This window comes from Jaculus jaculus, chromosome 3, assembly GCF_020740685.1.
Source record: "Jaculus jaculus isolate mJacJac1 chromosome 3, mJacJac1.mat.Y.cur, whole genome shotgun sequence".
NCBI classification, from domain to species: domain Eukaryota; kingdom Metazoa; phylum Chordata; class Mammalia; order Rodentia; family Dipodidae; genus Jaculus; species Jaculus jaculus.
Genome location: NC_059104.1, coordinates 61,845,731 through 61,857,434, shown reverse-complemented (window position 1 = coordinate 61,857,434; position 11,704 = coordinate 61,845,731). Strand labels below are relative to the sequence as shown.

Genomic DNA, 11,704 nt, shown 5'->3' with positions numbered 1-11,704 from the left:
TTTGTCGCTCTCTCTCTCTCTCTCTCTCTCTCTCTCTCCTTCCTTTCCTCTGTCGAATAACTAAATAAAAGAATAATAAATTATTTTTAAAAAGAAAAGAGAAGTCTTTCCCACACCTTCAGCTCTATGAAATTGTTACGGGTTCCTCTTTGAAGGCAAGGCTAATTTACCCACTTCAGAAAATCATGAATCCAGCAAATCTCTAACTGCCACCCCAGATCTGCCTCACAATAATGCACATAAAGCTCCATTCACATTCCTGCTAAATTCCTGAGGTCTTCCTCAGAGACTCTCTTTGGCATTGCATACTTGCCCACCATGTTGCCCTCACAATTTGGATGGCTCTACCATGTAGATATTGGATGATTTCTATTTCTATACTATATTTCAGCTCATCTTTGGGTGATTGCAAGTTAGTTGTCCATGATGGAATTTTTTTTTTTTTTTTAAAGGAACAAGGATTTTATTTAATTTTTTTTTTTTTTTTTTTTGAGAGCGACAGACACAGAGAGAAAGACAGATAGAGGGAGAGAGAGAGAATGGGCGCGCCAGGGCTTCCAGCCTCTGCAAACGAACTCCAGATGCGTGCGCCCCCTTGTGCATCTGGCTAACATGGGACCTGGGGAACCGAGCCTCGAACCGGGGTCCTTAGGCTTCACAGGCAAGCGCTTAACCGCTAAGCCATCTCTCCAGCCCCATGATGGAAAATTTTGATTGTCAATTTGTTTGGATTAAGAAGTGCGTAGGTAGCTGGCTGGGCCTGGTAGCATACACCTTTAATCCCAACACTCCAGAGGCAGAGGGAGGAAGATTGCTGTGAGTTCAAGGCCACTCTGAGACTACATAGTGAATTATAGGTCAACCTGGGGCTAGAGCGAGACCCTACCTTTAAAAGAACAACAAAAAAAGGGAAGTGCCTAGATGAGGGGTAAAGCATGCTGGTAAGTATGTGAAGTATCTTCAGAGAGTAATAAGGGGATAAGGACCTTTCTCTCTCTCTCTCTCTTTCTCTCTCTCCTTCTTCCTCTTTCTCTTCCTTAGTCCCCACAACTTCCTGGCTATTCTGATGTACACTGCTTTTTTCTACCACAATATGTCTGCCATGATGGATCTTTGAGACTTTTAGCCAAAATAAACATTATTTCCCTAAAGATGTTTTTCTCTAAGTTAAAAAAAAAAAACTGGTAATGGATAGTCTATATCCACTTCTGAAGCCTTATGCCCCACTTCCTATCCAATATATGTCATTTCAAGACTTTCTGTGACTCCCAATGTTGGGCTCAATAACCTCCTCGACTCCCACAGTGGGCCACACTGTGCAGCTTGCCATCCCTGTGTAGGCCAGCACCTCACTAGAAAGGAACTTAAGGGGCTTGGAGGCCATAGCAACCATGGTCAATGCCTGCTACTAACTGGAACATTGTTGCTGTGCAACACATAATATGGAACAAAAAATGAGTTATTAATTGTAGAATCATAAGAACAAGGTAGCTTATGAGACTGTGACAACATTTGATACCTATAGAAATATTATAGCTACTTTCTTGTTGCCTGGACAAAACACAGACCAGATACAGCACATGGAAGGAAAAGAGTCACCTCACCTTACAATCTTGAGGGGAAATTGCATCACAGAAGAGAAAGCCCAACAGACAGTTGGGCATCACATTCTGTCACATTTCAATGGCAGGAAGGGAGGGAAGAGTGAGGTAGCTATACCCAGTGCAGAAAGACCAATAGACATCAAGGCTCACCCCAACGACACATCAACCCAGCAAAATGTCCACCTCCCAAAGGCTCTACCAGGGTTAAGCATGAGGTTTAATCACAAACATATAAGGGACATTTCACACTCAGAGCACCATAGAAATTAACTTTTCCTTTAAACAAAAGGTAGCTATTGGGATATGCAACCCAGAAGTTACATTTTCCCTCAGTCCACCTCAAATTTACCAACAGTTTTAAAATAATAGGTGTCAAAGATTTAGTCCCACCAGTAAAGGTCTGTTGCTTAAAATTTATAATTTCTTCTCTGCATCAGCTCCCATTCCTTCTCTCCTTCTATCCTGTAATAACCATGAAGAAACATTTATCCACAAGTGGCAAGTGCCTTAAATTATGGCTTCTTTTTCTTTCCTAGGCTGTTTTCTCGTGTCTCTCTTATGAGTAGCCAACCTACTCAACACGTAAATTTAAATAGCTCACCACGTAAATTCAATGAGGACAATTATCCAGGCCAGTTACTCCTTCTTTACTATGATAAGGGAGAAAGTCTAGATGTTTCTGTATGTCAAAGCACCACATTTTTACTAGAGAAACATAACAAACTTTTCTATTTGAAGAAGAAGCCTGTTTTTTCCTCTGGCTACATCTTGCATTCAAATCCCTTGCAAATTATTTTTTAAATTCCAAGGTTCATTAATTTTATTGAATCTGTTCCTGGTTTTTAATTAAATCTTCATTTCTCCCAGTAACCTTTAGAAAAAGATAGAAGTCACATTATCATATTAGAGAGAGGATCACAGAGCAGGGCTGACATGAGAGGGAAGTACAAAATCACTTGGCAGCTTTCATATAAATTTATTTTTGTACCAAAAACATTAACATTCAAAAGCAATACTTTTATTGTACAGTATAAAATAACTTCACTAAGTTAAAAATTGGATTATTTCTTGCTGATAAACCATAGTACCTTTTCTATTAAACAACAAAATTTACAACTTTCAGCACTTGTAGAAAAAAAAAAAAACACCTGTTCAATAATTATATAAATACTCTTGACAGATTTCAGTAGCCTATTATATATCCTTTTTGGCAATGTCAGCTTTCTAAAGTCAATTAGCTTCTAAATTTGAAAGGCACCTGGTGGCCAACATCCCACTTATTATTCAAGGCATCCATTTTAATTTTTTTTTTTTTTTTGCACAGGTTTGACAAGTCTGAAAAATCTATTAAGTTAAAAAGAATGAAGAAATATACTCCATTTAGTATTGGGAAACAGTATCCTCCCCCCCCCCCCTTAGCTGCAAGTTTTCCCCAGGGGAATTACAAAGTGCACCAGTTAAATATGTCTGTACATTTAAAACATTAAATATGTCAACAGTAAGACATTTTTAAATATTTTGAGTCAAATACTATAACACAAATATAATTTACAATACTCTGTGCAGAAAACATTACACCTGAAATATAACTTTAGATATTATATAAAAATACACATATTTTCTTTCATTAGAAACAGTACTTATTTGCATGTTCCGGCATGATGTAACAATTCAAAAGAACCCTTCAGATGATGATTCATTTGCAATTAGATGACACCCTCTCCACTTCAAGGTGTGTGGTGACACGCAGCCATGGGTTAGATCCAGAGAATATAACTCCATCCATAGTTCACCTGCAGTTTTTTTTGTTTGTTTGTTTTTGTTTTTGTTTTTGTTTTTTGATGAAGGCATCTGTACTTCCTCCAATCTGGTTGGATTCTAGCAATTCATTACAACGTTGTAAAACCACTATGTAGCCCCCGAGTCCAACATCTCCCATTGGCTGTACACATGCAGGCTTTCCATGGGGTCAACAGCCCAGAACAAAATCCTTGTACCATGTGGGCCATGCCTCTTAGTAGTCTTACGTCCTTATATACACATTCCTTGGTTTCTTGGTACAAAGTTGCCAAACATCTAGGAAAGGCATGCTGATTCTCCACAGAACGAGTCTCAATCTATGTCTCGAACTTTAAAAGCCCCAAAGTACGTAGCATCTTGGTCAGGATCCAGCAGGGAAGGGTTAGACACTTCCACACTGATTTCCTCACCGGCTCGCAGCTTAAAGAGTCCTCCCACATTTATGGAATAAAAGTGGAATTCGGAATTCCCTGACCAGTACTTGGTGCTTCCTCCTTTCATCAGGGTATGCGAACTTGGGAACTTGATGCTGGTTTTTGTGACATATGCCATCAGCTGAAGATACTCCGTAGCTAGGTCTCCGGAAGTTTCATGATGCCGAAAGCAAATGTTGGCATACAGGTAATAGTAGCCATCATGGTTAACCCGTAGTTTCCCGTTGCTCAAAGTCATATTGGAGATCTTAGCCCAGCCCCGGTCATAGTACCAAGAGGACAGACTGACTTTACGGGAACCTGTGAGAAAAAAAAAAAGCATGACATTTAAAAATCCAGGCCTGGAATGAGGAAGATGTCCTCATTATTTCATTACTTTGGTGGGGAGGACAGCACAATAGTTATTATTCCAACGTAAGAATAACTCATTTTAAAATTCATTTTCTGTTTGGGGTATATTCTATAGGTACATTCAAATACTTCAGTGTGTTTTGTCAGGCAAATTAGAGTTACAAAGACAAAAAGTCACTAATCCTGCCCACAAGGAAGGTGCAGGATGTGGAGGATAATGCGAGACAGTTCAGAAGAGAAGAAAGTGTGAGGGCTGGAAGGACAGGTGCAGATGATTGCTCTCAGAAGAGAGAGTATTTTCCCCCAGAGCCATCAAAGTTGAGATTGTGGAGTTGCTATTAACTTGGAGGTAACTTGAAGGAAAAGGATTCGGCCACACAAACAAAGGCAGAAAGGCCATTCTAGGTTGAAGGAGAAGGATCAGCCAGTCAATTCAGGTAGGAAAGGTGCTGGCATAGGAAAAGGAGTCTTGATCTTTGCATGCTGGATCGATTCTCTCATCTCACAGGCAGAGATACATAGAAGGAATGGAAATCTGGGTCATGGCAACTTGGGGTAATGACTAATTTCCTAAATTCTATTGTTATCATCTCTGTCCCCACCTCCAAGGGACGTGTCAGCCAGGCTCCCACAACTGAACAGTTGTCCTATGAGAAACCCAAAGAGAAGATATTCCTGCTATTGCATCCTAACTTAACAACTTCTTGCAACTCACTGTGGCCAAAATACTGTAAAATCTCTCCCCAGTGACCAAATTCTCTTTCGCTTCCTTCTCATTCCTGAAATGAGGGAACAACTGGCCCTCAAGTTACTGCTTCTGAAGAAGTCATGAAAGTTCTAAAGAACATTTGAAGCCAACTGCGTGTCCAGTGCCCTTCATATCCCGAATCCTTGGTGTATTTGGTTGGACCTTTAAACGCTGGCAGTACCTCTGTGATTCCCCATTTCATCCAAGATATGCATTTATGCAGACACCAACTGCTCTACTGAAAATGGTGATGCTCTACAAAGCTACACTAAACTAACCCAGCCATCCTCTGGAGTCAGCAACACAAAGTGGAGTTGAGTCTCAGGCTACGGGAGAAGGTTCATTCCTGCAGCAGGAGAAGCTCCTTGCAGCCATCATGCCTGCCTGCCCACAACTTAGGTCAGTCTTGAGCAGGTAAAGGACAGAAATCAGCCCAGGGAGACCCAGATAGACAAGTATTGCATGTTCTCTTTCATATGTAAAATTTAGGAGATCTCTCTCTCTCTCTCTCTCTCTCTCTTTCACACACACACACAAATAGAAAGGGAACTGCCTGGGAATGAAGAGAATGGGATACATAACATACTCAAAAATGGCACTATGAAATCCATCGCTTTGAATAATGAATATATCTATATATATATGAATAAAACAATTTTTGAATTCTGTTCTGTTTTTATGTGTGTGTGTGTGTGTGTGTGTGGAGGAAGAGTACATGCCACAGCATGCATGTGGAGGACAGAGGACAACCTCAAGGTGTTTCTCCTCTCCTCGCATCTTCTTTTGAGACAGAGTCCTTTTTGCTGCTGCTACTGATGCTTGTGAGTTTTGGGGTTCTCCTAGCTCCATCTCCCATTGCCAGAGGTACAGTGGGATTACAGACATCCAGCTACAGGTCAGCAGGTTCTCAAGCAATCACCTTTAACCACTGAATCATCTCTCCAGCCCCCACAAAACATTTTTTTTAAAGGAAAAAATCAGCCCATGCACTTATACTCGAGGCTCGGGCTGCTTATCATTAATAGTGGAGAAAATAAGATGGGAGCACATAAAACATAAGCCTTTTGTGTTCACATGCTGTAAACCAGAAGGTGAGCACACAGTGACAAGAGCTCATAAACAAAAGCTGCAGAGAGCCATGGTGATCGGGACAGCTGAGCTGAGCAAGAGGCCCAAAGAGGCAGAAAGCAGGGAGGATTTGGGTCAAATTTGAATGGGCTGAAAAAATAGAGTGTGTTATTGGTTAGACACTATGCAAGCAAAGTGTGTGGGGGGAATTGTATCCATGGGGAAAATGCAGGCAAGTTAGGTAGTGTGAATAAGGGACTCACAAAAACGCAACATTGACAAGATGGGAATATATGCTATGCTCAGGTCAAAGGGCTTTACGTGCCATCCTGGTTCTCTAAAACTAATGACACATTGAATACCCCAATCTCCTGGACCAATACTGTGCTCTGATGTTAGATGTTAGAAAAGAAATCTCTGCAAACATTTAACCTGAATATCTCCCTACGGAAAAACCACAAATTCTGACCCCCAATACTTCCTAATGTATTCAGCAAACTGTCCACAGAAGGCAGATTTTGATTTCCTAAATAAACATGCCATAGATCTTCAAATTGTAAATGCCAAGTCAAAGTTCACTTCTTTTGAAGCATTCAGTCCTGGCCAACACTAGAGACAACAATGAGCTTAAGGGGTATCGGCCCAACCACAGAGCAAACTCTGTCTTCTCAACAAAGCATGCTGTCACTCATTTCCCTACATCAAAAACCAAGAAATTGGGCTGGAGTCTTAGTAATTATGGCACTTGTCTGCAAATCCTAGGGACCCAGATTTGATTCCCCAATACCCACATAAGCCAGATACACAAGTTGGCACATGTATCTGGAGTTCGTTTGCAGTGGCTTCAGGCCCTGATGTGCCTGTTCTCTTTCTCTCTCTCTCTGTCTCTCATAAATAAAATATTAAAAAAGAAAACAAGAAGCTATCAGAACATGCCCAGGAGTTTTGCCTGGGATCTTTGGCAGTGATTTGATTTTAGGTACCTGCAGAGGAAGCTTTATAACTAAAACATGCCGGCTGTTGCCACACAGACGCTGGCACACAGTCTCATGCAGTATTTATCACAGACCATTTAAAACTGAACTGAAAAGATAAATGCAGGGCACACCACACACACACACACACACACACACACACACACACACACACACACAGCTGATGGACCAATATTAATGTGATTGCCTTTGGGAACATGCAAAACAGTTTCCGACTCAAGGAAAATTATTGTAGCTCCACCACAATAGACAAAGAGATAAAGTTTGTTTATGAAGCAAGCATGCGGGTTTGGGTAGGTACTTTAGAAGAAGATTCTTCTCACATCACAACAGTTGGTTTCACATGTTTTATATCTTCAATCAGGAAAAAAAAAAATCTTCCCATGGCTTGTGCTATGATAATGGCTTCAAAATCATTTGTTATAAGTTGGGAATTTGAAAGAAAGAAAGAGAGAGAGAGGAAGGGAGGGAAGAAGGAAGGAAGGAAAAGGAAGAAAAGGAGGAAGCTAAGAAAATAGAGACAGAAAAAGAGAAGGGAGGAAGAAAGGTTTGCTTCATCATTTGTACATCAAAAGAAATTTACACAATTATTTAACTAAACCAAAATAATGATACATCATATTCACTGAATGCTACATGCCCACTTCCACACAGCAACATAATCTGCATAGTCACCCTACCAGGCAGATGTGATCTCCACGGTCATTTAGACATAACAGTGCTTAGACACAGATTGCAGTACCTTGTACAAGGTCACAGGGCCAAAGTACTACAATGGCAGTCAGACACTGGAGCCCTTGTCATTAGACACTACACTAATCTACTTACAAGAAAAGAAAATATAAGACTCTTGAATTACTTCCCTCTATCAAAGCCAACACAAGTACCTGGTATCCTGTTCACAGAATAATGTATAGCATAGAGTTGGGAATTAACTAGAGTGCAACTTCAACTTCTAATCCTGCCACCACTATGACCTTGAGCAAATGACAAGCTTCCTAAACCTCTGTCTCCCGGTGTGCAAACCCTCAGTGATAATTACCACTTGGCAATGTTGTAGGAAGGATGAGAAATAATGACAGTGGAACAAAATGTCCCATCCATAGGAGGCATTCAGTATGTAAGGCACCAAGCACTAACAGTCATGCTCAGACATCACTCTGCCATCACATTCTCTCTAATCTTTTTGATTTTTACCTAGCCCCAAGTGAGTAACCAGTGGGGCTATGTGACGACTACTTGGTGCATGAGACAGCTGTAGGCACAGAGCTCTGGGTCTTCATTTCCAAAAAGTAATCAGGTCTCCAGTCTATTAAACTACCCAGGAGGAACTATAAGCCCCAGGGAAGGTGCGGCTTCCAGAGGACTACAGTCCGTGAGCCCCTATCTACTTCCTCTCTGACAGACGGCTACGACGTCCCTGGCTCCCTGAGTCCACTTCAGAGGTCAGTAATGGAGATGTGTCAACTTAAGCCAACGTGGTGGCTAAAACCAGATAAACTTATGGGGCAACTGTACTTCCCAGGTATATGCTCAAAATGGCAAGCATTTAAAATAAGCACCCCTTGGGCTGGAGAGATGGCTTAGCAGTTAGGCATTTGCCTGTGAAGCCTAAGGACCCAGGTTTGAGGCTTGATTCCCCAGGACCCATGTTAGCCAGATGCATAAGGGGGAACACGCGTCAGGAGTTCGTTTGAAGTGGCTGGAAGCCCTGGCGCACCCATTCTTTCTCTATCTATCTGCCTCTTTCTCTTTCTCTCCCTGTCACTCTCAAATAAATAAATAAAAATGAACCAAAAATCTTTTTAAAATAAGCACCCCCATAATGATCTGAAAATAAAAGCTGATGATGTCCACTGTGACATGATTGAGAATCACTGTGTCTAGAATATGGATAAATCAAAGGCTATGGTCCTTTCTTTTGGCTTGGAAAGAAAGGGTCTCAAACATTTTAGTATCAGGCTTAATAATAGGATTAGATATTTACATGGGCTGATAAACAACTCTTGAAATATTTTTCAGGCTAGATGCAAATAGAGCTTACCTGTTGGGATATTAGTGGCATTAATAGTAAGATGAGCAAAAGGCTGAGTTTCAGACTTGCCCCTCTTAGCCAGATCAAACCGTGAACCTTCCATCATAGCTGGAGATGAGAGAAACCATATTAGCTCAAAAAGCAGAGACCCTATGGGACTTCAAATAATCATACAAATTCATGTTTACCTTTTTCTGGTCTGATGTGTTGTGACCCAAAGATGTGTTGTAATTCCTGAAATAAAAAGAGAATTTTATTTATAACCTCCTTCTATCTCTAAAACAGGAAGAATATTTAGGACTGTTAGATTAGATTATGATAAATTACTATTCTTTCAAAAGATGCTGGAAGTACAGAGGCAATGAAATTCCTACATGTTGCATTTAGCTATCAAATGTGGGTGACCCAGGTGAATCAGATGTGGATGTGCTTACAAAGTTCACCACACACACTATTCAAAAAATTAGGGGGAGTAAAAGACAAAGTAAATTATAAAACATGAAATAATTGAACATAATTAAAATTTTCTTGCAAGTACACAAATGGAGGTGAAGTTAACTAGGAAGTAACAATTACACAGAATATATGATCCTCTTAAATCTTCAGGGAGGCTCTTTTATGTCTATTTCATTAGTGAATTCCTGTTGTAATGCCAAGGCTCAACCCACAGGAAAGAGAATGATGCCCCACTCCCAGTGGTTAATTTTTTATTTTAAAGTCACAGTGTATTTAAAGTACTATGTGGAAGCCTAAGAGCTTTTAGAGCACCGATAATTAACGTAACATATTGCTGCAGATACTAGTCTAGAAGCACAGTCCAGGAAAAGAGCCCTAGCAGAGAGCACAGGTAATTGTACACCTCAGTGCGAGCTGGCAGAACGAGGGCTCCGCTAGCTAACAGCATGCGCACCTGATTTCAGCACTAGCTAACAGTAAATGTCCCATCGTGGTACGTAACAAGGTGGAGTGGATGCAATTTCAGGATCTCACCTTGGTTCAGATCTCTGCATAAAGTAGGGCTGTTAACAGCATGTTGCTTAAGAAGATTACATGAGATAAAGCAGGTAAGTTGGGTGCTTGGTAAAGTCAAACACCTAGATACCAGCAACACGGGAGAGAGTTCTAATGTCTGTCTTGCTAGCATAACCATTCATGCTACACCCCTACTCCCAGGATGTTTTAAAGACAGAGAATATAACTTAAGCTCTTTGAGAATCTGGATTGGGGGGGTTGGGGACATACAGATTGATGAATGGGATGGACGGACCTAATAGCAGAAGTTCAACTGTTATCAGCTAGACAGGTCCTGGAGATAAGATAACATTTATTCTTCTGCCTTCAGTACCCCCAGGGGAGATGGGAATCTAATCTATTTTTAATAACTCTTGGAAGACACAGCACAGCTGACTTCAACAACACATTCCAAGTCCTGAAATCATGGTGTGGCCGCCTTTTAGAAAGGAACATAAAGGCTGAGCTAAAGTCAGCTTCTGCCCTGGTCTAGGCCTGAGGCCCTACCTAACCCTGAGAGCACACTTCAGGGGGGATCTAGGCAAACTGACCCTGGGAGCTGAACAAAGCAATGGCCTTAATAAGTTTCCTTTCCATCCCCACTCCTGCTGTTTCATAGATCTCCAGTTTCATAGGTCTCTTTTCAAGACTTTGGAATGTCAATACTGACCCAGTTTCTAGAACACCATGGTTTGGGCTTCCCATTTATACACTTATATACACAGTATATACTTGTGCACTGTGCACAGCTTTATTCATTTATTTATACAGTGTATTCATGTATGTATCTTTACACATCTCTCTCTATATATGTATATATATTTACATACACACACACACACACACACACACACACACACACACATATATATAAAGAGAGAGAGAGAGATCTATATATGTACTATATATAGATACAGATAGATAGATATAGTCCTTACCTAATTAGAGTAGGAACCATAGAAACAAAGCAACTCAGAGATTTAAAGCCAGCACTCATTTCCCTGCTGGCTTTAACCTACTTAATCATCAGGAGATGGGAAAGGGCACAAAATGATGCAGAGCTGAAGAGAAACCCATGCCTACAAGGGCCTCTTCCATGTTTTTCTATGCAAGCAGCCTTGTTTTAAAGAAAACCATCAGCTCAGTAGCTCTCAAACTCGAGGGGGCATGACAACGTCCAGGGGAGCATGCTGAACAGACTGCAAAACCAAGAGGTCTGGGCTGGTGTTGTTAGCTTAGAACCTTAGTGGAGGTTGGCAAATCCCCTTGGCATCTGCAAGGATTCGAGATGGAAAAATGGGAGAAATTATCTTGAAGCTCGAGACCTAGGCTAAAACAGCACACTTAAGCCATGATTAAGTGGGCAGGGACCTGTTCCCTCTCCCCCGGGAATGCACTTTCCTTGCCCGTTTAATCAGTGACTTCTAGGTCAGAGCTGCCACAGGCCCATTTAGCTACAAGAAAATTCAATAAATAGCACCTCTCAAAAAGCACTTTCTATGCCTGCTGTAAAAAGGGAAAAAAAGACTTCATGTCCCAGAATGAATTAAATCTCTGGTTAGAAACCCATGAGGTAATGCTCCTTTAGTGTTATTTCTCTAGGGTGTCCAAGATTGCAATTTCTTTCAGAAATCCTTTAAGAAAGTTTCAGTACGAAA

General features: G+C 40.9%; 1 protein-coding gene across 1 annotated transcript in view; it reads right to left on the bottom strand.

Moving 5' to 3' along the window:
* Positions 1 to 3,421: 3,421 nt before the first annotated feature.
* The window catches only part of Tnfsf11 (TNF superfamily member 11), a 29,033-nt gene continuing 20,750 nt past the window's right edge, over positions 3,422 to 11,704 (bottom strand). The window contains exons 3-5 of the mRNA XM_004650995.2: positions 9,224 to 9,269; positions 9,045 to 9,143; positions 3,422 to 4,138 (exon numbers count right to left, since the gene is read on the bottom strand). Of these exons, the coding sequence (XP_004651052.2) occupies positions 3,717 to 4,138; positions 9,045 to 9,143; positions 9,224 to 9,269 (567 nt within the window). The 3' untranslated portion in view covers positions 3,422 to 3,716. The remainder of the gene's footprint in view (positions 4,139 to 9,044; positions 9,144 to 9,223; positions 9,270 to 11,704) is intronic.